Here is a 27,616-nt window from a genome sequence, read left to right on the forward strand (position 1 = left end):
GGTGTTGTATATGGTGTAATATGGTGTAAGATGAAGGGATTACAGAAATTAAAGTGGGGAAATAACCACTATCACGTGCTTGTGACAAACAGGGGTTGACTCACAGCTTCTGGAGATATTCTACCAACCCTATATTGAACATGTTTGCACATTAGATGCATGTCGATACTCAAAAATAGCACAAAGGAGTTTATTTGTTGCTTACTTTGATAATGAGTTCAATACGGTGTTTTCATTCAATGGTTCTACTTCTCCCTTAAATTGCTCTCTTGAAAGATTTGTTCTCGCCACGGGAGAATTCATGTGTAAAATATCGGTTACGTGAATACATGGTCACCAGACTAAACTCAGTATATTATGTATATAATCATTAAAATATATGTAATATTAATTGAAGGAACACATGATCAAACTAGACTGAGTGGAGCACTGGTCAAGTGCTGGGTTTAATCCCTTAAGTTTGTGGGATTAAACCCTACTAAATGCACATTTACATCTTTTTATTTTTTATTAAAAAAATTGAAGGTTCGCCTCCGATTCTCACACCAAACCAAAATAATCTGTTTCAGTGTTTGATATCTCCTCGAGACGCTTACGCCGTCTTATAACAAATAATATTTGTTATTATTTGAGGCATCCCACCCTGAGACACATAAGTACACCAGTTTCAACAACTTAAGTTTGTCAAACGTATCACCAGTACACTTTCCACTCAAAATCCGAATCCATTAATTTGAGATGTAGTCCCACAATCACGGAAACCGCTCTTACTATTTGAGGCCCTTCAAATGACAACTTTAGATTTGAAGGCAAGTTTAAAGATCAGAGATTTTTACTAAGAAAGTAAAGGACAAGTAATTGAAGCTGGGAAAGATTCTCCAATTTGGGACTGTTAAAGTACAAATCTCTTCATCGTCAAAAAAAATAGTGATACCAAGTTCTTGAAGATTAGGACACTTCTGTAATAACACATCCGCTATATCAATTGTATATTAAACTGCCCTTAATATCTTCAAATTTTCCAACTGATTAGAGGATTCTTCAAAGATCCACTGCTTATGTTATCCAAATAAAAAAGAAAGAGGCAAAAGCCTCAACATGCCTTAACTTTCCCATTTTCTAAAGTATCGATGGTAAGTGGTAACACTATATTGATTCAAATCCAATCGTGAGAGGACCGCGGGGGTTTGATAACAAAGGCAAAACGAAACATTTTTTTTACTACAGAAATGGGTAAATATTAGACCGAAGTCTAGTGGCGGACATATCGCTTATTTTCGTATAGTACATGACCAAATTTGACCCCTTTTGCCATTTATAATACCAAACAATGAAATGGAGAAGTAGATGTCCATCATCAAGAAATTATCACCATTAATTAGCTTCATGATCTTCAAGAAAAGAATCCAAAAACATAAATAAACCCAAAACTGAATTAAAATTTAAATGTTAGAGGGAAAAAAGAAAACTAGAAATAATCCAAAACAATCATATTCGCGGTCTAACTGAAAAAAAGAAAAAACGACAAGAGAGTTCACTTTTGGCGTTAAAAAGCTAGTACGAAAATTGCTTCCTTATGTACAAATTTTGAGTTTCCACGAAGCAATGGTGACAAAAATCCTTTAGGTCAATCTTCAGCTAAAGTGCTTTCTCCCATTTTGTATGCACTGTTATTGACTTGATTTCTTACATCCACATTTGCAGTTTTCAAGTTCTGTATTCAGATTCTGCATAAGAAAAAGAAAATATATGAAATATAATCCTACTACTTCATTGACAGGTATAAATGTGGGCTGGTTAATCTTGCAAGCTTATCATCTTTCCTTCATCACTAACTTTCTGGAAAATATATTAGACCTACATCCCATAAAAAAATTCTTTTTAATTATTTTCACTTGAATTTATGATCTTCAAGCGGTTGGGTTAGAGGGATTAAATGGGTTATCCTGATAAAATTTGGTTTAAATTTAAAATCAGGATAAATTTTATACCACAATCATGGGATTATCTATCTCATATAGAAGTCACGATAGATACTTTTGGTTATACCCCTGGGACTGTAATGCTGGTTAAATTTTTTGTTTGGTGCAAACACTATGTGAAAACATAAGCTTTGTTGCTTAGACCCTCTAAAACTATTGCTGTACTCTTGTCGGATATTCCAAAAATGCATAGCTTTTGGATGATCAAACACAGATGCTGCATTATTTTCGAAGAGTACAAGCAGCATAAAATAAAAGTATTTTCATACATACCTAGCCATACTTGACCTAAAATAATATTCATACCTAGGCACATGTAACAGGATAGATCAAGTAAAGCTGCAAAAGTAGAAAGGATGATCAATTTATTCTACACACCTGAACCTGATCTTGAAGGGTTCGAATGTGCTGCACTGCTAGATCCAGCATGTCAGCATAGCTCGTTTGCTGCAAAAAATTTAATTAGAAGATAAAATTTGCAAGCTCAAGCATGTTCCAAGAAGAGCCAACTGAAAAAACTGTGTGAAGAGGAACATAAGAAAATCAAGCATAAAACCAAGATTACTGAAAGATTAGTTCTTTTTTTACACAAAAGATCTATACTTATTCACTAAACTGATAGTTGAACAGCATTTTAGCAAGAAGTATCCAATTAATTATAAGCGTTGGAAGTACCATTTGCCACTTCCAATTCACTACTATTTTTCTCTGTTCCAAGCAAACCTTATTGGTATATGAGACACTTCTAAATAGCTATGCTTACAACCTCATAGCTATACCACAAGTTCGGGTTAAAAGTTAATGACACTCCCTGTTTGAATCAGAGGCAGAGCTAGAGTTCTAGCTACAAGCTCGACAGAACCCAGTAGCTTTGGCCAATTTCCCTTTTTTCTTTTTCTATTTTTTGGGTTTCGGCGGGGGGGTGGGGTTGGTGGTTAAGAAATCCATTTATTATGGATAAAATTTATTCAGAACCCATAAACTCAAAATTTTGAATCCACCTATGTTTGAAAAGCCATTTCTCATGATCTTCTTTACCAATGAAGTTAACATGAAAAGAATGAGAAAATACTTAATTGAACCACAAGTAAGAACTATACCTTGTCCATGTTTGGAACAAGATCTTGTAACTTCTTTAGCTTCCCACTTATTCTGGTTCTTCTCTCCTGCACAAGATAAGAAAAGGAAATAATGTTCATTATCATGTATATATCAGCGCACAAACATAGCTATGATTATCCAAATTTTCAGGATTTTTTTTACAAATGCCGCATCCAAATTCAGCTGATTATTACCTGTTCTTTTTCAAACAATATGCGTGTATAATATATTCATTTAGGACTGATCAAACTAAAACATTTCTTGAAGTACGAAGAAATTAATTTGTTGACCTAAAAGGAAAACTTATTTTGTACCACTTACTCAAAACATTAGAGTAATATAAGTTCCCAAATGGTACAAGTTCTTTTGAGAAATTCATATAGTTGATTGACTATCTTTTTATTCCGTCTGTTTCACTCGTGGTCTTTTCCAATAGAATGAATAAATTCTATAGCCGAAACTCTTTAACTTTATACTTCTCATTTTATCCTAATGACATTTTTTTTTTATTTTGACAATAATCCATCCTAATGACATGCTCTTGCAGTCATAGGAATGTCATGATATATTAAAGAGTAAAGACTACAAGTTATACAATAACTTTTGATTGGTATTGTTATATATATTCAACTTGTGAATAGAAAAGTCTTTCTATCTTTCTTAAGCTTCATTCCCAATCAAAGCCATATAAAATGAAACGGACCAAGGAAAGAATAAGTTGATAGAGTTCAATTGGATTTTTATCTTTGTTCATTGGCCAAGTAAAGCAATGACTTAAGAAATTTGAAGTTCACCCTTTCTGCAATGCTGCGAGGATGAGTAGCACAACCACGCTTGGCACGAATTTTGCAAGGGACAGAATCTTCGGGGATGTGCAGCAATCTATCCATAGACGCCATTTCTAGTGCTGTCTGAGACAAGCCAAACTGAAACTGAAAATGGTTCAAAAATCAAAAAACATCAGTTCATCCTTCCCAAGTAATAACAATGCAGTTTTCATCAATATTTGTGAGAGTTGCGCACGAGAAACAAAGATTGAGTATGCCAACATGGAATATTTTGCCTATTTTACAATCTGCTGCAGAAAGAAAACAATCATATACAGAGTATAGCAGTAAGCTATGTTGCTCGGACTCTTCAAAAATGTCAACAAGTGCGTGTTGGATCCTCCAAAAGTAGACCATTTTTGGAGGATCCGACAAGGGTACGGAAGGATTTTTGCTTTTTGAATAGTCCGAGCAACATAGATAGTGAGGTTGTTAAGGGGGAAATGTAAAGGAAATATATCTAGTGCCGTTGACATGTTGAAAACACAGACTTCAAACAGTGAAAGTTTATGTGTTTATCAAGTTTATTAGCTGGAAGAAAGAAGAAAGGTAGGAAAATAGGGATAAATGAATGTCAAAAACAGAATTAAATCAACGTTTTGAAAGATTTCAAGTAACAGTGTGTTGAAGGAAAGAAATTGAGATTTTGGAAACACCAAATCAAAGCACATGATATTTTTTTCATCCAGAAGTTTAATATCTTTAATATGAGATCTCGTTTTTTTCGCATAAATATTATTAAAAACCAACAACAACATACCCAGTGTAATCCCACGAGTGAGGTCTGTGGAGGGTAGAGCGTACACACACTTATTGTTAAATACTGTTAAATACCAGGATAAAGAAAACACAACCCTTTAACACTAGCTACTACAAAATAGAGTTTCACCGGGAAAAGAATTCTTTTACAAAGTTTCAGTAATATTACCTGAGTTTCCCCTTCATCGAGCCCATTGACAATGTCATTGCTAATGTGCTTGGCTCGTTTGCTCGGTGTGACAGAGAACATTATAGAATTGTTGTCTTCCCAAGAACCCATTGCGAAATTACTTGCAGTGGCATAAGAATGTGTTGATTTTCGATGGCCATTGTCTGTACTGGTCGCTTCAACATCCTCATTTTCCTCTGCTATTTGAGAGAGAGCTTCTTGCCTAGTGAAACTAAGCTGAGAGTTCAGCCTTGTTATTCCCCGGCTACTATCTCCTACGCCTTTTGAATTGTAGCTTCCTCTCCCCATTGAAACTGAAAACCCTAACGTCAAGTCAAACTTGAATTATATTACAAATCACAACCCTAACGAGCTCTTTTTTTCCACATTAAAATCACTACAAGAAATGAATCTTTCACGGGCGACCCCTCTAATAGCGACAAAAAGTAAGCATTTTCGTGGCGACTCAAATTGGTAGCCACAAAAACTGATAGTTCTAGTGTGACCCTTGTAGTCTCCACGGAAAGTAACATTTTAATGGCGACTATACTTAGGTTGCTACAAATATGTTTCACGGAAAACAAAATTTAGTTGACAAAGCATTTGGTTTCCTTTGGTTCTGTATCTTAAGGTCTTCATTGACAAAATTTAAATATATTACAGACCTACCATAAAGAATTTCTTGTTTTCCAGATTAAATTGTTCGCCTTTGGTTCCAGTATCTTAATTGAAGTCTTTGTTTGACTAGGTATGAATTTTGCTACTCAAATTAACGTTACAGTGATAAAATATGTTTTGGTCTATCGGAGTAGTAAACTTCTTTAATTTGGGCATTGGGGGTAATAACGACTGATCTACTTGTTTTACAAGAAGCACAGAAGTACCATACTACAAGAAATATCAACTAACCTATGTTGCTTGGATCCTCATAAATGCAGCCGGGTGTGTGTCGGATCCTCCAAAAGTTATTAACTGACTTTAGGAGGATCCGACACGGTGTGGTGGCATTTTTGGAGGATTCAAGCAACATAGCAACTAAAAAGAATCAAATTGAGCAAATCACACTTATTTTCCTACTGTGTGGTGTTATGATGTGAGCTCTGAGGAATTAAATTGTTTTTAACATTTGGTTACTATAGGAATAGCAAAAGATGATTAATCAACAAAGGACTAAAAAGACGAATGTAGGTTAATCAGAATAGAACAGAAAGTTATCAACAACAATCATAACTCTTCGTTAGTTACATTAAATTAAATGATAGAAAGAATAAAACTATAAGAAATAGAAAACAATGACTCAGTATTCTCAAAAGGTAGTTTTAAGAGCTAACAAAATTCTTTGTGATTCCACATATTACAAGAATGACCAATGTTCTAAACCTCTTTTAGGCAAAGATTATTTCATCAAACTAAAAGAAGAAGAATTGTAGCAAGCGATGTTGTCAATTAATATTTACATTAAAATGCACTTAAACAACTTTATATGTCATTTACATTGAGTATGTTGCTGCTTGAAGCTCAATTATCAATAAAGAGCAACCTTTTGAGATTGCAAAATCCATAACAAATTATCACAGTAAGAAACTCTCGTCTTATTATTAGGATCAAAACAACCTTACATAAACCTTAGCAACATGGTCTATGTCACATGACTTTAAACTCATTTGTTTATTTTAACCTTTCAGCCCTTATTTGGCATGTCATTTCTGTCATAAATAACCGTTATTCTACCTTTGTTAATCTTGCAAGTCTGTTTTAAAAATAAGTCATTTTCAGACATCTTAAAGAGGAGGGACTATGACAATATATCCTGACTGAATAATAGTAGTATATAAATAGAAAAAGAAAAGGCCGTGATTTACCTAAATGTGCCTTTTTTAGATCATCATTTAAATTTTATCCCTATTCTAAAAAGTTGTACAAATATAACCCTTGGGACTAACAAAATATTAGAATGTAGTCTAACATCTACAAAATTTTAGAAATCTAATGTTTTTCTCATAAGATTTTCAGTTTGTTCAAAAAGACCTTTAAACCACTCCATAAGTTGCAACAGAAATAAAGGGGGATCATTTACTAAACAATTGTTTCTGAAAGAGACAACCGGTGAAAATTTTTGAAAATATTTTAGAAGGAGAGAAAAGGGAGATGGGTAAAAAAACATCAATTATTGAAAACTAGTGAAGCACTCAAAAAACATTGGGCTGGTTTTAGGTGGCTGCTAAGATATAAATCATTTATAATAATATTAATGGATTATTATAAAGAGCAAGTGGGAATAACGGGTCAAGCAAATACCCATGCTCGTGATAACTGACCAGTCATAGAATTTTAGGAGCTGTTTGGTGAATGGATCTTGACCTCAAAATAAGCAAAAATGGATTCAAAGAATCTAGGCACAATCACCATCAATTAAATAAAGGGACAAAACTTTTTCTTTGTTATTTTATTGGCTAGTTGGGACTTTAGAATTTTTTTTAATGTCAACTTGCTATCTGAAAGTTTGGACCCCACAAAAAACCAAAGAAAATGCTCACTTCCTCCAATAAGGAGCTTCTTACTAAGATCATGATTAAGGAAACAAGACAATGATATTATCTATTGTTCATTGGGCAGCTCATTGGAGCCCAATTGGCAACTTGCTCTACTAAATTACTAATAATAATGCAAAAATGACCCCGTAATCTCTACTTGCACAATATTCGTATAAAATTACAAAGACCATAAACATTTTTTGTGCCCCTAAAAGTTCCTTAAGTCTTTCTATCCTACCCCTTAAGTTTCATTCTAAGTAGCGGTGTTTGATTGGACACAAAATTTATAATATGGAACATAGGGAGTATATAGTTAACTAATTTTTCACTACTTTTAGTATTGCTGGAAATTTCGATCAAGTTGGAAAGCTTTGAATAAATAACTTATTGACATGAATTATAAAGTATTCACTCCTATTCAATATTCTAGTAGCTTATGTAGCAGCATTTGATTGGATACAGAGTAGGAATAAAATAAGGACTTTTAGCACAAGTATCCTTAGAATTTACCGTCTAAAATATGCAATTACATTTCTATAGCATAAAAGCATATCAATAAGGATAAAATAAAATAAAAATTAAAGAATTTTAATCTACCAAAACAGACCATTCTTCTTGGAATAAATTTTAAAAAGAAACAGTGATACATAGAATGGAACAAATGGAATTAATATATTTTTAAGTTGTTACTTGTTTTATTTATTAATTATTTATTATGAACTTTTTTTGGGCTGAAGAGAAGAGAGCTACAACTTAACTAATAGAAGACTCTTGTGCTCAATTGAGCATTCAACCTCTAATGCATCAATTACAATAAGGTGGAAAATAAATATAGAGGAACCCAGGCACCACTTGATTGACTCATTCAAGTTTGACATTAATGAACATGACTTAGTTCATACACAAATTAACTTAGACAAATAATAATGTTAAAGCTCTAATGTTATACCTAAAACTAAGCTATCGATGTAGTATTTTTTAAAGATTTTGATAGAGATTAAATTGCCTTATTTCGTGGTCAAAACATACACATATTGTATGTCATATTCCAAATCAATATATATTGTCGGACAAAGATCATAGAAACCACCTTTTATTTGAAACAGACTCTATTATATACCAAAAAAGTTGTAGAGTTTTTGACAGTTGATAATAAACACACAGTTTTTCTAACTCCCAACCTAATATCAAATCAAATTTTGCAAGTTGCACCACTCTTTCTTCCTTCCGTGCTTCTAAGGATCTAGCCAATATAATAATAAAAAGGTCAAATGTTTTTTGAGAAATTGTGTGGTCAGTAACGCACGGTTTGAAATTCGATAGATAATGAGTCGGTCTCTCTAATTTTCTTCACTTAAATACTAGACTCTTGTCGAATGTGAAAGTAATTCACACATTAACGTTGCACTCTTATCATTAGACCAAAACCCGAGGTAAAAAAAAAAAAAAAAAAATTGACTCCTGCTCCTCAATTCGATATAGTTAAAAGAACCAAGTAATAATACCCTCAAATATGGAGTAACACTACACGTTCACAACACATGAATAATCAAATGGTGGAACAATTAATAATCCTCAAAATTTGTGAATATTCATAGACAAAGAGATTAAAAGTGCACATAAAAAGTAATTAACGGTTAAATATGCGTAGTCAGATACTATAAGGACTAAAATTATTTTTTTGTCAATAATTGAGGGATTTAAAGTGTAATTAATTCAAAAAAAATAAAAAAAGAGGCCCTATTATTAGTGCTTATTATGCCTTATGAGATTCTATCTTGTTAAAGAGGGATCCAGCATGATCAATTAATTTATATTATAATACCAGTGGTTTCATTTGCAAAATGCTGTGGGCGATTGGAAACTTGGTGCACACACATGTGGAACCCACATTTACATGTCACCAAGAGTTCAGACAGGATTAAGACCTACCTATTAGCTCCACTAATTTCCTAATTTGCCCTTTAAGGATAAGTTTATTCTCGATAAACAAAGAGCAATAACAATAATTTGCGGCTGCTTACTGTATATAGTACCTTCTAGATTAGGAAACTGATTGCGTTTACCCTAATTAACCCAAGATTTGATCCCCTACATAAATAATTTAGAAAAAAATGACTCTCAGTTCCACTTCATGTAACACTATACTTTTATTATCCGTTCAAAAAATAATGTTACTTTTCTATATTGAAATTTTTATTTTTTATTTTTTATTTTTTTCTTTTAGCCTAATTAATGAGAAGTTTTATAGCCATAAATGTTTTAGCATATTTAAGACCACAAATTTCAAAAACTTTTTTTTCTTTCTCAAAGTTCTGTATCGAATTAAACTATGTCTCATAAATTGAAGCTGTGGAGTAACAAATTACTTCTTGCTTATCTAAAATGAAAGACTATATTTTTAAACAATTTGACCTTGCCAAACGACTGATAATTAGAATTTTGTGGAAAGTAAACAGGATAAAAAGAACAGACATAAAATGGCACTCACCGAAGGAACAATAGAATTAGCTAAATTCTTTGCGATATGATGATACTTATCTTTATAATCGATAAATTTCTGAGGATCAATGGTGCATGATTTGAAGATACATGATTGGCCCGCCCTTCTACTTTTATTTTACTTAAATATCAACTTTTTGTCTATAATATGATTCGAACTCATGACATGCGCCTCATTCACCTATGACATGTTGCGCTCTTACCACTAAACAACAAAAACCCCGACATGTCGATATGATACATTCGTTATTGTAAATTTAAAAGTTTAAAGTACTAATCATATGGAAGGAAAGAAAAAATGAATTTCCAAGCTGTAAGGAGGTATTAAAGATTCTATTAGTACTAAGTGTCTCCTTTAAACATAAACAATACATAAGTGCTAAGAGGTATTAACTCTTTTTATGTTTTAGTGGTTTTTATTTGCAACTTGTTATATGTAATAAGATGAGACAAACTAACTCTAAGCATCTTTCCCCACTTACTCTTCATGAGTCCTTTTTTGAGTAATTAAATATATGTATAATAGCTCAACTAGTCAGTTTATAACGTCTAATTGTGACATAAGTAAATCTTACTTTTGTACTCTAATCTCATGACAATTCATTAAGAAGTTAATATAGTCCAATGGATGATCAAAATAAGATCAAATGACGTTAATCATCCATTGATTTTACCTACAAGAAACCTACTTTCTCATTTCATCTCTATAGCTAATTGGCCGTTAAATACAATCAATAACCCGTCATGTATTTTTAATCACTTGCTATACAACTAGCTTCTTAACTGAATTTGATAATTAGGTTTTAGCATACAAACTAAGATTTTGTTTTTTTCACGTATTTGAAACTTAATTCGTTATTATAACCTTTTCTACCACGCTATTAAGCAAAATACACCAAGGTTCATTAAAGTTATTATAATGAGAAAGCATTAAGCTTAATTAGGTCTTGAAGAACCAATAATAGTACCACAAGATGTAAGGAAAATAGCAACATTATTTCCTTTTGTGGGAATCCTTATTCCCAATTTAACTTTACTCATATTTTCTATCTTTCGATTTATATGACACTCTTTCTATCTAATCTGTTTAGAAAAAATCATACGTTTTTATATTTAAAAAAAAAAAAATTAACTTCAAACTTTCACTGGGTATGTTGTTGTTGTTGTTGTTGTTTAACTTCAACCTTTTCATTTAACATCAATTGCATGCTTTAAACATCATAGAATTATCATGATATGTTTAAGCACAAAAGTTCGAAGAATACTTTATAATACATTAAAAGTTTATTTTAAAAAAATTATGTGTTCAATCAAACACTGTCACATGAATGAATACTTAAAATATAAATTACATTTCAAACTTTGTTAATTTATGCAAAGTCAGTTGTGATTAGTCAATTAGCAAAAGTCTGCTCTTATTGGTTAAAAAGTCACCAAAAGCTGAAGACTTTAGCAGACAAAAAAAAAAAAAGCAAACAAATAGAAAGGAATCATACACACCAAGGTAATACAACAATATCTCCAATATATTCAATGAAGATTTTTGTTTGGTAAAAAATTATTCTCTCAATAGTTTTTATAATTTCTTGTTAAAGTATTATGCATCTTCAGTTTAAAAAAAAAAAAAAAAAAAAAAAAGTCACTCCCTTTGTTTCAATGAACCTAGTATATATGGGGAATCTACCAGATATAGTCTTTTTACCATATTTTTCTAACATTTTTTCTAAATTATTTGAATTATAAATTATCATAGAAATTTTATTTTTACAAAATTGATAAATCTATGTCGAAATTGCAAGGGAGTATACAGGAAGGTCAAATTGGTCAATTCACACTTCAAAAAGAAATTAGAAAAAAAAAAGGAAAGTAAGTAAAAAAACTTACCAGTAGTATCACCAGCAGCAGCAGCGAGTTGATTAAGAAACCTAGCTGGTGAGCTACTATGTCTCACCAACGGCGTTGTTGAACTCGTCCCCATAACTCCTCCACCACCGCCGCCACTGCCCATTGTCAGGTCATTAAAACCAAATGATCTCTGTAAATTATTATTCGCTTGTTCCTTTAATGACTCCTTGGAAGACGCCAAACTTGACTGAAAATACCTCGAAGGACCGATGTTATGCGATGATGAGTGATGAGATCCTTGACCAGAATAATCATGATTATTGTTAGCATTAATGACTGATTCAACTGCTGTGGTTAGAAATGAACCAGGAGCTGAACCGTAGCGCGTGAGGCCACTGCTGCTATGACTCATTGAAGATGATGTTGATGAAGGATACATTTGAAGTACTAATTAACTTGATGTGTGAGAATTGTTTTTGAAATTGGATGTGTTTAAGATTTGGAGAAAATTAATAGAGAGGGAGGGGGTAAGAGGGAGAGCAAGTGGGGAATTTAAAAAGTATTGATGCTTTGGATGTGCTACAACACTAGTTTGAGGAAAGTCTCTGTGAGAAAGAGAGAGTGGATCAGCCAATGGGGTTTTGTTATTTTTTGTCTTAACCTTTTATGCAAAATTAAAAAGTACTTACCCCCCGCCCCCTCGCTTTCAATATAGTGCCATATATTAGTACTCTTTCCGTCTCAAAAATATTATCTTAATTTGACTTATCATAAAATTTAAAAAATAAAGAAGGCTTTTGAAATGTGTGATCCAAAACAAGTCTTGGATATTTGTGTGGCTGTAATTCATCTTATAAAGTTAAATTGTTTCTAAATATGGAAAGGTGTCAATCTTTTTGGGATGGATAAAAAAGAAAAGGAAGATAATTTTTTTAGGACGGAGGGAGTAGGTGTTTGGCCTTGAAAATTAACTATTTTTCACTTTGTTTGGAATTTTGAAGTTGGAGTGAAGATGAAGTTGTGTTTAGTTATAATTTTTGTAAAGAATATTTGTTTGTTTGAATGTACTGAAAGTGAAAAAGTTTTATGTGTTTTTCAAATTTCAAGTACAACTTCAAGTCGTATTTAGAATTTTCATGGCCAAACTTTGATTTTCAAATAAAGTGAAAACATTTTTCGGAAAAAAGTAAAAAACTCTTATGGCCAAATGGGTCCCTAATTTCATTTTTTATGACACATTATGTTTTTTAATCCCCTCTTAAGAGAATGTTCTTAAATTTGAAAACAAATAATTCCCTTAGTTTCACTATAATGTAAGGCCTCGTTTACTTACATTCAATGTGAATCTTAATTTTAATCAATCAGGTCTCGATTACTATGTTCGTTTGTTTTTCAGGTTTGAATTTTAATCATTCATATCTTAATCATTAAGTGTGTTTGTATTGTTTATGTTACAACCATTTAATGAGTTTGAATATATCTGAATGATTAAAGATCTGTAACAAAATCTTAATATTATTAAGATGTGTATCCAAGGATTTCAACAAAGATGGAAGTTCACTGATTTCACCCAATCACCGCTACTGCCATCGCCCAACATTATCAACTATCACTGCTGTCGTCGTGCCGCCCTCCACCATTATCTACTCCCACCACCCATAATCACCATCAACATCCTCATCCACAACCGCCACCATTGTCAATCACTACAATCAACTGTTAACCACTATATATTAGCCGACACTTAAAATCGTCATCACCAATTACTATTACCACAACAAGTATCAATCATTACTAATAATCACAACCATCGGTCACTATTATATATTGTCAACCACCACTATTAGCTATCATTATCATCCACTGCTAACCATTACCCATAACACCACAATCAACATCTACGACCCCCAAAACTAGTTATCGTCACCACCAACCGCCATATGGTTTTTTGAAATTTTTAATCGATACATATTAGAATAATTTAATACTTTATTATATATTATATTTATAGAAAATTTACTATTTTTTTATATTTATATTTATATTTATTTTAATAAAAATAAGTTTTATGCATTCAAAAGTTGAAAAAACAATCTTAATTATTTAGCATTCAAATTTTAATACAACCATTTTAATATTCAGATGTGTATTCAGATTCTGATATTTTATTATTAAAGAACACAAATGAGGACTAAGTGGCTCACTTTGCTTAGTCTGTTTCAAAAAGAATATCTCATTTTATATTTTGTAATCATTTAATTCCAACATTAAAACCACAAGAAAAAAAAATGGTACATCACATTAATTTTTAGCTTAAACCATGAGATTAAAAAATATTTGTTATTTTTTTAAACTCCATGTGTAATCAACTAAGACACATAAATTCAAATAGAAAGAGTAACTTTACATCTCGCATTTTACTCTTAGAAGCTTTTATAATCATCCAAATATTATGATATACTTGGGTCGGACCGGGCTGGTGCTCTGTGAGCCAAGAATTGGGCTAATACTTGGGCCGGTCTACCGGGCCTAGTTGCCCCTCCGACACAACCCCCATTGTTGGTCCCCCTTGCAAGGTTTATCCAAACTAGTGTCGATTCTCGGCAAAAAATTACACTGTAAATGTAGAGTAAATTTTTTGTATTTGTGTACATATATAAGTTTTGAATACCTTAAATAAATCCATAAGGTCTGCTCAAACGGTTCAAGATGTTTAAAATTCTCTCTGCTTTTGTTGTTTTTTTCAACCCTTGAGTAAAAATTCTAGATCCGTCATTGTGATTGACTCGACCTCTCTGACAGGTTTAATTACCATTTTGTGCAAGTTGCTATTCAATCTGGCGTGCAAAAGTATCCTGTAATGCATGTGAAACAACACTATACTAGCAAGTGCATCGCCGTTGAATTAATCAAGTGACGAGAAGGCTGTCGATCCAACAAGGATTTTATAGAAGATAATTAATATGTATCCTGCCTTCTCATGATAGAAGTCGATTGGTTGCATTAATTGCATGTGGTTGTATATACAAGTGGGGTTAATAAGTGTGCATGTAGTCGTGTACACTATGTACTAGTAGTTTCAACAAGTTTAATTTCATGCATATTGTTCCTGTTAACTCAATTTTCATTATATTGCAGCATAATCACTATTTTTTTTTTGTAAGTAAAAAGTATTATAAAAGTTATTAAACTATTTTTTAAAAATTTAAAATTAACTCAACTTTGCATAATTATCGTATAATGTCACTAGGAGGATACAAAGAGATATGGTGATCATAACATAATATTATTCCTATGAGGTGAAGTTGAATACGCTTTTGTTATAGAAAAATTGTTCAAACACTAATTTATGTGATATTTACAAAGTTAATTGACTTTTTTGTTACAAAAAAATAACACATTAACTTAGATGCATTAAAGTAAAATTTGAGTTACCCTCCGCGAAATTAACCGGGGTCAAAGACTAATGCATGCAAAGTTTGAATTCGTAGTGTCATTTGCAAATTTTACGATTCTACTAGTAATAATTATTTAGGTCAATTTGATTCCTCTTTGATAAACAATTAGAAGAGTAGATTTTATGTTTTCATATTGAAAAATTCTTTCTTTTTCACGTTCCCATGCGCTTTCCGAGAACATATAGCGTGTCTTCTAGTCCTGTGTTATATTGTATTGACCATGTCAATTATTCTTTTTTTAGGCATTGACATTTCCCAGTGTGAACATTTTTTTCTAAAAAGTATTTATTGGTCTATCTAAGGAAAGTCCGATGCTTACCTTATTTGAACACTACTATTTTTAAAAATAAATTTGAACACTATATTTTATAATTTCGAAAAAGTATACTGCAGAAAGTCCTATGCTTACCTTATTTGAACGTTAAATCTCAATTACAAAACCGCAATGGGCCAAACTTGTAAATACACAGAGATGAAAAAAGAAGAAAAGGAAAATAAAAAGAGGAAGAAGAGAGAGATAAAACTCAATTCAGTAAGGATTTAAGATAAATTTATTTATGATATAAAAAAATATTACGCGATTGGTACAGTATAATCGATGATATAAAGCAGGTTAGTTACCATTTCCATCCGATACCAATTAATGATTAGTGTAGAAAATTATCATTAAAACATTATAAGTAATTTGATTGTGTGGGTATTATTTACTTCGCCAATATATATAACTTAAAAGTTTACTCAGTAACTTTCAAGTTTTACTTGTTTATTTATTTAATATCATTCTTTTTCTGAGTTGAAGAAAAGAGGTCTACAAATTGATATAAAATTTTGATAGGAATATTTTTCGTCGAAGAACCGCAACTTATGATGTATCATTTACAACAGGGTCTCAATTAATTGTCCAATTCAAGTTGCATGACATTAAAGAACATAATTTAGCTCATAAAAACACTATTATGACAAGAGAACAACTTACTGAACCTAAACTAAAGTAGGTTCGCCGTTTTCGACTTCTAATTTAAAAAATCTAGTATACGTTAAAACCTATATGCATTTTGTTGTTCCTAATTCTAGCTTATATTATTGGAAAAAGATATCCTTCATTTAGATCTTCTTGTTAATTCGAAAATAGAATATTCTATATTACAATTAACATTGATGATCTACGTACAATTCGCTAAGCTCACTTCATTTCAATGAATAGATGGTATAAATTCAAAAATCAAATCATTCAAATTGTATTCTTTTCCTGTTTCTCCTCGAGCGTCTGACTATTATCACAATTTTCTTATTTCACCTCGATTGAATAGTTAGATTGTACAAACACGGGCTAAATTACACAAATTTCAACCTTTTCCCGACTTTTTTCTCCTAAGAATAGTTTATATTAACTCTCACATCGATTCAACAGCTAGATGCATGCATGTAGTACATGACCTATATATAATGTACTAAAAATTGCACAAGTTGCACCTTTGTCCTACGTTTACCCTCAAGAATTCTGACTACAATAATTGGAAGGTTGCAATTTTTTAATATTTTTATTCTCTCCTTGAATCAATAGATTGATGATACTCTCAAGAGAGAAATACTATTAGTAGTTTTTTGACACATATGAAGACATATATGAACCTAATATTATTGACTTTGGTTATTATCCAAAACCAAAGAACCTCAAAGTTTATGTAAGAATAATACGAGTATATCACAAAGCTTTATTCTTTAAGGAAAATCAATACGAGAAAAGCAAAAACAGTACCAAGAATAAGGAAAATAGCAACTCTTTTCCTTTTAAGGTTTTTATTTCGAGGGAATATTGATTGTACAATGCCTTTTTCATGCTAAAAAAATATATTACTCCCACCATCCCATAATAAGTGTCACCTAATTAGCCAAAACAATTTATCCCATAATAAATGCCATCTTAGGAAACCAAGACACAATTGACTAGCTTTTTCCAATTCTACCCTTTACTCCCTTAGACAAAAACTGACAAGTTAAAGTAACATCTAAATGATGGTTGGAAAAAGCCAAACTTTGTATTGTTGGATTCTCAATGTCAAAAGGTTTACTACTTGTGCATGCTCTAATCAAAGAGAAAAAATAATTTATTTTTATTATATAGAGATAATTTGATAAACTTTACATTACATTATTAATTTCTTAATATGCGTGTTTTTGAGTAAGGTAACACTTAGTATCAGTGAGTATAAGAATTACACTTCAAAAGGTTGTCAATTTGTCATAGTCGGTTTTAATTGGTTAATAAGAAAAGTTTCCTCTGATTGGTCTAAAAGTCACCAAAAGCTGAAGACTTTTGCAAAAAGAAATGCAAATAAAGGGAATGGAATCAAAGGCCAAACAGCTCCGTAGTATGGACCAGCTCATTCGTTCAGTGGGCAATAAGTAGGGCAGTGAGACAAATTTGACAATTTATGCCACTTGGGATGTGAAGGCGGCAAATAATTATTTGCACTCGATATTTATATAAATTAAATAATAAAAATTCTAAATTAAAATAAAAATACAAATTATTTAATCAAGGTTAAGAATTAAAAATTTATATGCATTTATTTGTTTGAAGAAGCACTTATGACAATACAATATCAAATTATTTTCAAAATGTACGACAATAATAGCCTGTTGGTCAAATGTAACACCCCGTATCTTGTAAGCCCAAGGTTAGACTCATATCATTAGAGTTTTAGCGGAAAAATTGAAGGTTTGAACGTTTTGCGAAAATGGTTGATAGGCTACTTCGGCGTGATAACTCTTTGATTAGTTGGGAATTTGGGAAAGTACCTCAATGAAAGTTGTAAAGTACGTAAAAATATCTTTCTAACGATATAAGGACCAGGCCAATCGAGAGATCGGAGCGAGGAGATATGATCGTCAATATGGCTAATAGTAAGGCGTTTAAAAGTCTATAGAATCGGCTAAGTTTTGATACGTCTGCCTTCCAGTTGAATTTCGTGAAAATCCGTTGGGAATTTGAGGAAACTTAAAACATCCAAGTTGTAGCCCTTTGAAATAGCTTTCCAACGGTATATTATGGGCCTTGATCAGAGCTATGTACAAGAAGTTATGCCTATTTTACCGAACACTGCGCAAAATCGACACACACCGCTTCTCGGGGCGCGTGAGGGCCCGTGAGAGCTCGTGCGATGGCCCCGCTTCGCGGGCCGATCGCGCAACTCTGAGTAGTAACCTGTAGAATGTTGCGCGATTCACCCGCATCGCGGACCCATCGCGAAACAGGTCGATTTCGGGTCAAAAGTTCGATTTCGCGTTTTAAGTTATATTTAAGCTTGGGGTTTATTTCCCTAACATCTCTAGTCACGAAAAATCACCCTAAAGTCAGAGGGAACAAGTCCCAAGCCTCAAGAACACCAAGGTAAGCGTACTCTAATTATTCCAAGTCAATTCTAATACATATCCTTGTAATCTAAACAAGAAATCATCATTCCTAAAACTAGGGTTTTCAAGAAAACCATCTCAAGGTTCAAGAATTCAAGATTTTGGAAATCCTCTTCAAAGCTCAAGTATTTAATTCGAGTTTTGGAGCGACTAAGGTATGTAGAGTTACTATCACGCGCGGGAACATCATTGTTTCTTCCCACGCCTCATAATCCATAAATTATGATTCTCTACTAAAACTAGGGTTTCTATACCATGCTCATGATAACCCTAGGTCCATGTCCATGATTATATTATGTATGAATTGTTATAATTCCATCATTAAGTTCTTAATAATTCTTTATGATTATTGAGAATCCGTCTGTGATCCATGAAAACCCATATTTTGTATTCCATGGGTTCTTGCATGCATGTTTTTGACTAAGAATGATTATTTCATGAATATCCTATATGTCTACAAGTTTTCATGCAATTAAATCATATAATTATTTTCATGCCATGATACAAGAAATATACATGCTAAATACAAGTTATTTCATAAAACCATGATACAAGCTATGTTACAAGTTACTTCGTGAAACCATGTTTACAAGTCATTTCACGAAAATCATGGGCTTCTTAGCCAACTATATTATGTTCATGTTTTTGGGAGTTGCACAAATTCGAGAAGGCTCGGATAGCCCGAAACTACGTAGCCACCGTAGGACAAGTGATCGCTCCGCCCGATAGGACGATACCTTAATTTTACACCGAATGGATCCATCGTGCACGATACCATCTTATACCCTGGCAAGGTATGAGGCTCTGGGTCGCGGCGAGGACCGTACTCCACGTACCGATATCACACGTCGGTTTATGAAATGCTCTCCTACTTATCATGTTTTACTTATGCTATATATATACGTGTACTCATGCTACGCTTTCATGTCCGTGTTTTCGTTTCGATTCTTATCACGTTATTCCATGTCCCATGTTATTTCTTTCGCTTGCTTTACATACCAGTACATTCAACGTGCCGACGTCCCCTTTATTGACACCCGGGGCCCGCATTTCACGATGCGTGTGTACCGATATACAGACACACATCCGCTCGATGGGACGCATTCGTATCGCCCACGTGCGAGCCCCATCTCATTCGGGGTTTAGTCAACTTTTGTTTTATGATTAGTTATGCATCTAAGGTATCTTGGGCCTTGTCTCGAAGTATGTTTTCGATCGACTCATGATAGAGGTTTCATAGACTAGACAAGTCAGTTATGTTATGTCAGACATTTGGAGTCGTATAGCCATTTTGGCTCATTCATGTTATTTCCGCACTCATGTTTAAACGAGTATTTTTATTAAGTATTATGACTTACTACGTTTTATAAAGGCTCATCATGCATTCACGGTATATTCCTCTCATGTTATGCCTCATGATGATTCAGCAAGCCATGTGGTTCGCTCGGTCACATGCAGTAAGGCCCCGAGTGCCGTGTTTCGCCCAGGCCATGGTTCGAGGCGTGACATCAAATTTTTGAGAAGTCAATTTTTCTTTTTTAAAAAATATATTTATTTTAGAGAGTTGAGGGTTTGTTAAGCATGTAAGGAAAAAGAGAGTTTTTTTAGTAGTAAAAGTTGCTTTTTAGAAGCTAAAAGCAATATTTCCATAGAAGCACTTTTGGACTTTGACAAAGCACAAATTGTAGCTTTCATATTGGTAAAAAAATATTTTATATTTTGCCAATTGATTAGCGAAACACAAACTGTTACAAGCAAATTTTGAAAATTTGGCCATACAAGGTATAGCTTTACCTTACATTACATTATCATTTGATTCTCTTCGGTCATTAGTTAGTTGAGTTGGGAAAACTAAAGTTTCTCCCTTCCTCCAAACCTCATGAGCGATTGTAAGTTTTTCACTTTACTTATTTATAGATCACATTGAATTAGGGAAAATCACAAAAAATAAATAACAGAGAAATAATTTTTTTTTAAAATATATCTAAGAACAGGATAAATTTCTAGTTGTATCTCTAGTAAGTTGAGTTTTGTATTGATCCAACTCTTCTTGAAGTATCTCAATTTCCTTATCTTTCTCAACTACATTGTCCATCAATCTTCTATTTTCCTCTTTCAATTCTTCAAATTGGCAAACAATCTCTTCAATTTGTGCTTCAATTGCCTCATCACTTAGCTCAAAAGCACTTTCAACAACTCTAACAACTCTCCATAAGCTAACAACAGCAAGTAATCCTCCTCCCTTTTTCTCCAAATAAGCTTCCAAAAATAATGCCACCATAACCACTATGCCATCAAGCACGTACCCTGGCCTCCGAAAAAACGCGCCTCCTAGACCTACAACAAGGCCTACATTTTTCAGAAACAACAATCCCAAGATCCCTATACCTGTTAGAAAAATAGAAAGACAGAATTAAAGTAAAGTTTTGAAGGGTGAAAAAATTAATATCCTTATAGAAAATAAATGTATGTATACTATTTAGTGGCGGGGAGTAATCGACAAGTTTCTTCAGGAAACAACAAAGTTATATATATCACTGCAAAAACAAAAAATAGAAATTAGGTACAAAATCTTAATTATGCTAATTTGTTACCTAAATAGTTGGTTTAGCTATCATTATCTTTTGATAATCTGTCGTTCATTAAATACAATTAGCGATGAGATTTATGTTTGTCGCTGATGCCTATACAAATTGACTTGGCAACTTTTTAATTAGAAGATGCATGAGTTACAGAGTTGTAAGGAGGCTAATGATGATCAGAATGAACATTATATGTTCTTTTAAATTTAAAACTTAAATATACGTATAAATTTAAATCCAAGTTTGTCTTAAAAAAAAAATAAAGCTAGAACACCAAGTATTTTAAAATATAAAGTCTTTCAAACTCATTTTGTCTTTAGGAAAGTTTCACTTCATATATATTACAAACCATCTGACAATACCTGCCCAATGGTACCAAACCTCTTCTGTTTCTTGATTTTTCACATTCCGATTTTGTGGACAGGAAATCAAAGAGGAGGAGAGCTCAAGACTTGTGAAGACTAGGTCGATTATGAGTAACACAATTGTGAAAATCCTAAGGGGTATGGATTCTAAAAACTTGGTTAAATTTGTTCTCCATTGTTGCTTGGTTGGTTCTTGTGTTGGATTCATGACAAAGAAATTCCATCTTTGCCTTTTGTCCCAACTTTTAATGAGGTTTTGTATTGATATCTCAACACTTTGGATTTGTGTAGCGTTTGATTGTTGGATTTCTTGAGAGTTCATTGATGATATTTTTGGGGAATAAAGTCTTTTCTTTTTTGTTGTTTTGAGTGTATTTGATAGTCGAAAATTTTCAATTTAATAATAAGAGTCGTTTGAGAGAGGCACGTGAAATGCAAGGCTTAGATTTTTCATGCAAGCTTTGCTTTGGAGTCACGTTATAAGTTATGTATTAGCTAATTATAAATTTGTGGTCTCTTTTTTCAGTTGGTAATGCGTTAAGGATCATGCAGATGCTAAAGCTAAGTTGTTTCAGACTCTATGGCTTTGATGTAAGAAAGTTAGTGCCAAAAGGACAGTTGATAAATGTGATGTCATATGTAGGTTTGGCATCGTAACTGAATTTTTGCTCTTATCTTAGTCAAATACCAAAATTGTATAGGGGTCATTTGATAGATCAAGTGTATAAGAATAATACTGAATATAGTGTATTAATAACGCTGAAAATAGTTATGTTGGGATTAGTTGTGTTTGGTTTTTATATTAAATGAATAGGGTGTTTTAGATACTGAATAGGGTGTACTAAAATAAGAACAATACTGATATTAGTTATACATGGATTGGAAAACACCGTCAAATAAGTAATTAATAATACAAAAGCTAATACATGTATTATTTTTCCTATTACATGTTACCAAACGACCCTTATAAGTACTAACTTATATATAAATTAAATAATGTGGACTTCACGTTGAGTTTCTCACGCTGATAATATGTGGATTTGGGGCACTGAAAATAGAGTGAATGTTAGTTGAAGATGATGTTTGTTATGCGCGGCATTCAGAATCAATCTTAAAGTAAATAAATTAAAGTAAGGAAATGAAACAACTCTTTCTTTAAGAGTATCTCTTTGTTACGATCATGGCGTCCCATATAAGGTTTTACTTAATTTATTAATCTATGATGTAGTATTTGGACGATAGTGTTCGTGTTGGTGGACTGGTGCGCTTATGATGGAAATGCCATGTAGTACCAGCTAATTGGGCCCATTGGGCCATTCGAGTGTTAATGGGCTTGGCCCAGGAAAATTTTGGCAACGACAAGCATCACCAAATCAAGAGGATGAAATTGACATGGCAAATTGCACTAAAGCAAATCAGGACTAGATATACGAGAGATAGGTGAATTCAGAATTTAAATTTATGACTTTTTAACTTCTAAAACAGTGATATAAACTATTAGCATATACCACTCCCTTAAAATTATTTGTGCTGTATCTTTTTAAGATGAATAAAATATACAGTCAACAATAAAAATAAAAAAGAGATAATAATCCAAATTACACTTGAAGTAATATCATTTTTCTTTTGCAATTTTTCTATCATAACTATCAAGTGTTTGTATTTTTATTTGAACTATCTTCAACTATTTATCAAAATACACTTCGATTAATATCTAATGGTGTGTGGTGTAGTTTCTTTTTATATAAAAAATGTTGCCAAATGGCACTCACGCTGATAATAAAGAAATTAATTGAAAAATTAAGAGATAATGATAAAAAAACACACACTTTTTTGTGATTTTCCTACATGAACTATCTGATGTTTGCGTTTCATACTTTATAGTTTAAGTAGAAAACTCAAACATCTGATAGCTCAGGTGGAAAACTAAAAAAAAAATGATACTTTAAATGTGTTTTTTATTAACATTTCTCTAAAAATAAAAAGTTACAAGTAGGATGAACACAATCGAAATTTGTCGGATTATAACAAACTGAAGTAGCTTTTGTCACACTTGTAGTTCTAGCTTAAGCTAGAACAAGTCAGAACAAGAAAGAGTCAGCTTTCAATTACCCCAAACAGAAGACACCTATACAGCCACGTTACAACAAGAAATCAATCAAAAACAGGTTTCATTGCCACGTGTGAGTCTGCATGCTAGTCGTTTTCCTATCTATAAGCCCTTCTTCCAGACCCAAAAATAAACAGATCAACACAACATAATAATTTTTGACTATCATTTCTCTTTTTTTGGTGTGTGTGTGTGTGTTTTAAACTTCAGAAAAAATGGCAACTCATCCAGAAGTTCCAGGTGAACCAACGAAGACTGGGACGGCAATTCTTGAAACTGCAACGGCTACCATTCAAGGCTTTGGTCCAATCAACAAGATTCATCAGCACCTTTGCGCGTTAGTTTTACTTCTCTATTATCTTATTCACTTTTGCTAATTAATAAGATTACAACGAAGGTACCTAGTTATAAGGTCTGCATACACTCCCACCTCCGCACCTCCGCAGACCCCACTTGTGAAATTTGAGATTTGGAATTATATGGGATATGTTGTTGTTACCGTAAACTCCACTTGTGGAATTATTCCGGGTATGTTGTTATTCTCGTTAGAGGCGGATTCAGGATTTAAATTTTATGGGTTCAATCTATAGATTTTTAGCATTGAACCCATTATATTTTTAAAGTTAGGAGTTGATATCTACTATTTATTACAATTTTAATAACATAAATTTAGGCTCCGCGTCCAAAGTTTGGGGTTCAGTTGAACCCAACCTTATAGGCTACATGCGCCTCTGGTTGTCGTTCCAACAAAGTAATCATTTTAATGGATGGATTTTTATTTTGTCGGTTGTTTTGTTACTTCTGTCTCAATTTATATGATATAAATATAATTTGATTTGGCACGAATTTTTTTTTGAAAAAAGTTAAACACGAAGAATTTGGAGCTTGAGGTAGTTATAATTTTTTTTTTTTAAATACTTGTGATATTGAACATCTTAAAATATAGTGTGATACTAAAAGATTAGTTTGATCTTAAGAATAAAAAGAAAAATATAAGTGTTTCTTTTTTTTAAACTAGAGGTAGTTATACAACAGAAATTTGTGGTATTAACATCCTGAAGTGGAGTATTTTTTAAAAATATTGTGTGATACTTAGAATGAAAAGAAAAGCTTAAGTTTTGGTTTAAGATATTGCCACGAAAATTTAAAAAAAAAAACGACTTTGAAGTTTGTAGTTATAAGATTTTTAAAAAATTTGATATTGAATTTGTAAAATATTTGTCTGATATCAAAAATAAAATGTAAAATTTAAATTCTTGTTATATATTTTTTTTTTTTTTTGAAATTTGTGATCTTCAATATAAGAAAAAATGTTTGTGAGACTATTTTCATACTATATCGTAAAATGGGAAGGGGAAAGTTTAATTTCTCCTATAAACTGTTATTTCAAGTTGCTAAGGTAATTTGTACGCCATGCATCTGACTTCAGGTTCCATTTCTATGGACACGACATGACTCGACAAGTTGAGGCGCACCACTTTTGTGGGCACCAAAACGAAGAATTCAGGCAGTGTCTTATTTACGATAGGCCTGATGCCGATGGCCGATTAATCGGGCTCGAGTACATCATCTCTGAGCAACTCTTCTTAACATTACCTGATGACGAAAAGAAATTCTGGCATTCCCATTTGTACGAGGTGAAGAGTGGTGTCCTCTTCATGCCTGCTGTTCCAGGCCCGATTCAACGACAAGATCACGAAAAAGTTGCGAAAACGTATGGGAAAGTGATCCATTTCTGGCAAGTTGATAGAGGTGATACACTTCCTTTGGGAATTCCTCAAGTTATGATGGCTCTTACTAGAGATGGTCAGCTCGATGAGAATCTTGGTCAAGGTACGCAAAAATCTTTTATCGTGTTTTTATGGAATTAAGGTCACTTGCTGTATTTTCAGTTTTGTTAATTTTCACTGAACAATCTTCTCATATGTAAATTTTTTATGGTGTCCTGTATTGAAATTAAACACGTTAGTTACAGGTACGCTCGTATGAGGCATTAATCTGTTCGTCCCGATTTAAGCAAAGCATTGTTTGGCCAGACTTTTAAAATCACTTCATTTTAGAAGCACCCACTTTTTGTCAGAAGTACATTTAGAAAAAGTACTTTTTAGAAAAAATATTTTTTTGTGGAGTAACAGTTTGTGTTACTAATCATTTTTAAAAAGCATTTTGCTCCAAGCAATACTTTGGGCTTGGTCACTGTAGATGTATTTTTTCGAGCTTCTGGAGAAAAAGGGCTTCCACTGGCTTCTTCTACTATTCAAAAACGCTTATTTCACGCTTGTTTCACGCTTATTTCTTCGTAAGCGTGGCCAAACACAGCAGCTTGCTAAAATAAGCTTGGCCAAACATTCTATTAGTTGGAATTTAAACTATTAATTGCTATTTTGCCGAAATCATTATATGGGCGTTTGATAATGAGCAATGCCCAACTTCCATGTTATATATCTTCATGAGTGATGCCCAATTTATTTACCTCCATTGAGGTTGAAGCCTGGATCTTGGTAGTACATAAAATGCTTGACTTTCTTTGTATTCTAAACGAAAAAAGCACGTTTTTTTTTTCCTTTGTTAATTCTGACATTATCTCATAACATGAAATGTAGATGTGGAGAAACGTTTTGGAGTATCATTTAGTGAAGAAAGAGAGAAGAGGGCATACATGGAAGGACCTGCTCATGGGATTCACCCACTTGCTAATGCTGGAGGCAAAGGCATTAAGACTGTACTTAGAGAAGTTGATTGCAAGCCCGTCGAATCTGTCCCTAGAGTTTTTGTTTAAACCTTTTTTACCTTCTTTTATGATGGTGATGGGAACTTATATATAGAGAGCCTATGTAGATATTAAGTTGGTGAAAGAATAATTCTCTACGTTTTGTTATCAAACTCTATAATATATGGTGGTGTATCTATATAGCCTGTGCAGACTAGTATTTCTATTGTGTACCTCAGTTGTTGTGTATGAGTATAGCTTGGGTTTCCTTTGCTTTAATAGGAGAATAATTGCGTATAAATGTTGCTCGTCGTACCTTGGTCTTAATATTATTAGAATGAGCAAGTTCTTTTTGGGTCTTGGAAGAGAATTGTTTTTAACAAGAAGCAGACAACACAAATAATTGGCTCATTTGACTTTAGAGCTACATTTTAAAAAACAACCAAGTCAAACAAGAAGCATACAATATCAGTCCTTTGCAAGCTATTTTTAGTAGTACGACTCTTACCAGAAATTTTTATTTTTTACACATAAGAGATTTTTTTGATTTAGAAAAAAAAAACACATAAAAGATCTCTGGAAAAGTTATTTTCTTCTTCTATTCAAATTATATTATTTTTCTATTCAAATTATAAGAGGGCAAGAGATTTTATTTAGCTCATCTAACTTTACAGCTGGATTTTATATTTTAAAAGATAACCAAGTCAGAAGTCAGAACCAACTTAAAGGTACAAATTGCATAGCCTAAGCTATAAGCTTAGTCCTCTTCCATTTGCATTATATTGAGCTAAAGATCTATGTAAGTAAAGCATCTTGTTGTGAATAGCTTTTAATGAGCTCATGAGTATTTATGCCTACTGGGAAGAATTTTGTCCTGTTATTCTTTTTTCTGTATGTTTTAGAGGTCTTTCACTGTGATTTCTTGATGCCCTCTATAAACATCATATTCTTGCGCGGTACATATTCTTGCGCGGTACTAATTTACCCTTCGAATTTCTATATCTCGTTCACAGAGACGGATCTAGAATTTAAATTTTATGGGTTTAATCTTAAGATTTTTAGCATTGAACCCATTATATTTTTAAAGTTGGGAGTTCATATCTACTATTTATTATAATTTTAATAATTTTTTACACATAAATTTAAGTTCCGCGTTGAAAGTTTGGGCCTATCTTGTAGGCTAGATACACCTCTGCTCGTTCATACAAAATTAAACTGGGGATATAAATATAAAACTTATTTTCTGGTTAAGTAT

At 32.6% G+C, this 27,616-nt stretch overlaps 3 protein-coding genes across 5 annotated transcripts; 1 reads left to right on the forward strand and 2 right to left on the reverse strand.

Annotated features, from left to right (window-relative positions):
- Positions 1–1,415: 1,415 nt before the first annotated feature.
- On the reverse strand, positions 1,416–12,306 carry LOC132045166 (transcription factor bHLH128). Of its 3 annotated transcripts, none has more exons than XM_059436528.1 (6): positions 11,759–12,304; positions 4,839–5,152; positions 3,878–4,015; positions 3,083–3,148; positions 2,361–2,429; positions 1,416–1,727 (listed from the first exon to the last, which is right to left on the reverse strand). In XM_059436528.1, the coding sequence occupies exons 1-6, from the start codon at positions 12,156–12,158 to the stop codon at positions 1,671–1,673; spliced, it is 1,044 nt and encodes a 347-aa protein (XP_059292511.1). In that variant the 5' UTR covers positions 12,159–12,304; the 3' UTR covers positions 1,416–1,670. The 3 variants fall into 3 exon arrangements, with proteins under 3 accessions (XP_059292511.1, XP_059292006.1, XP_059292823.1); XM_059436023.1 differs by having other exon boundaries at positions 4,839–5,161; positions 11,759–12,303; XM_059436840.1 differs by lacking the exons at positions 2,361–2,429; positions 3,083–3,148 and having other exon boundaries at positions 4,839–5,161; positions 11,759–12,306.
- Positions 12,307–20,513: 8,207 nt separating this feature from the next.
- Positions 20,514–21,893, reverse strand: LOC132067788 (uncharacterized). Its single transcript, XM_059461118.1, has 2 exons — positions 21,539–21,893; positions 20,514–20,982 (listed from the first exon to the last, which is right to left on the reverse strand). The coding sequence occupies exons 1-2, from the start codon at positions 21,861–21,863 to the stop codon at positions 20,579–20,581; spliced, it is 729 nt and encodes a 242-aa protein (XP_059317101.1). The 5' UTR covers positions 21,864–21,893; the 3' UTR covers positions 20,514–20,578.
- Positions 21,894–23,766: 1,873 nt separating this feature from the next.
- LOC132046318 (oil body-associated protein 1A-like) lies at positions 23,767–26,557 on the forward strand. Its single transcript, XM_059436947.1, has 3 exons — positions 23,767–23,988; positions 25,081–25,484; positions 26,255–26,557. Exons 1-3 carry the CDS (start codon positions 23,867–23,869, stop codon positions 26,428–26,430), a joined length of 702 nt encoding a protein of 233 aa, XP_059292930.1. The 5' UTR covers positions 23,767–23,866; the 3' UTR covers positions 26,431–26,557.
- The last annotated feature ends 1,059 nt before the right edge of the window (positions 26,558–27,616 follow it).

The sequence above is a fragment of the Lycium ferocissimum genome, chromosome 1 (genome assembly GCF_029784015.1).
Source record: "Lycium ferocissimum isolate CSIRO_LF1 chromosome 1, AGI_CSIRO_Lferr_CH_V1, whole genome shotgun sequence".
Taxonomy (NCBI): domain Eukaryota; kingdom Viridiplantae; phylum Streptophyta; class Magnoliopsida; order Solanales; family Solanaceae; genus Lycium; species Lycium ferocissimum.

Coding starts and splice junctions, on each gene's coding strand:
- LOC132045166 (XM_059436023.1), bottom strand. CDS start 12,158: ATGTATCCTTCATCAACATCATCTTCAATGAGTCATAGCAGCAGTGGC. Junction 5,162..11,758: donor TGCTGCTGGTGATACTACTG/GTAAGTTTTTTT, acceptor ACTTGACGTTAG/GGTTTTCAGTTTCAATGGGG. Junction 2,430..3,082: donor TTGTTCCAAACATGGACAAG/GTATAGTTCTTA, acceptor AATTTTTTGCAG/CAAACGAGCTATGCTGACAT.
- LOC132067788 (XM_059461118.1), bottom strand. CDS start 21,863: ATGAACTCTCAAGAAATCCAACAATCAAACGCTACACAAATCCAAAGT. Junction 20,983..21,538: donor GGTTTGGTACCATTGGGCAG/GTATTGTCAGAT, acceptor TTTTTCTAACAG/GTATAGGGATCTTGGGATTG.
- LOC132046318 (XM_059436947.1), top strand. CDS start 23,867: ATGGCAACTCATCCAGAAGTTCCAGGTGAACCAACGAAGACTGGGACG. Junction 23,989..25,080: donor ATTCATCAGCACCTTTGCGC/GTTAGTTTTACT, acceptor ATCTGACTTCAG/GTTCCATTTCTATGGACACG. Junction 25,485..26,254: donor CGATGAGAATCTTGGTCAAG/GTACGCAAAAAT, acceptor CATGAAATGTAG/ATGTGGAGAAACGTTTTGGA.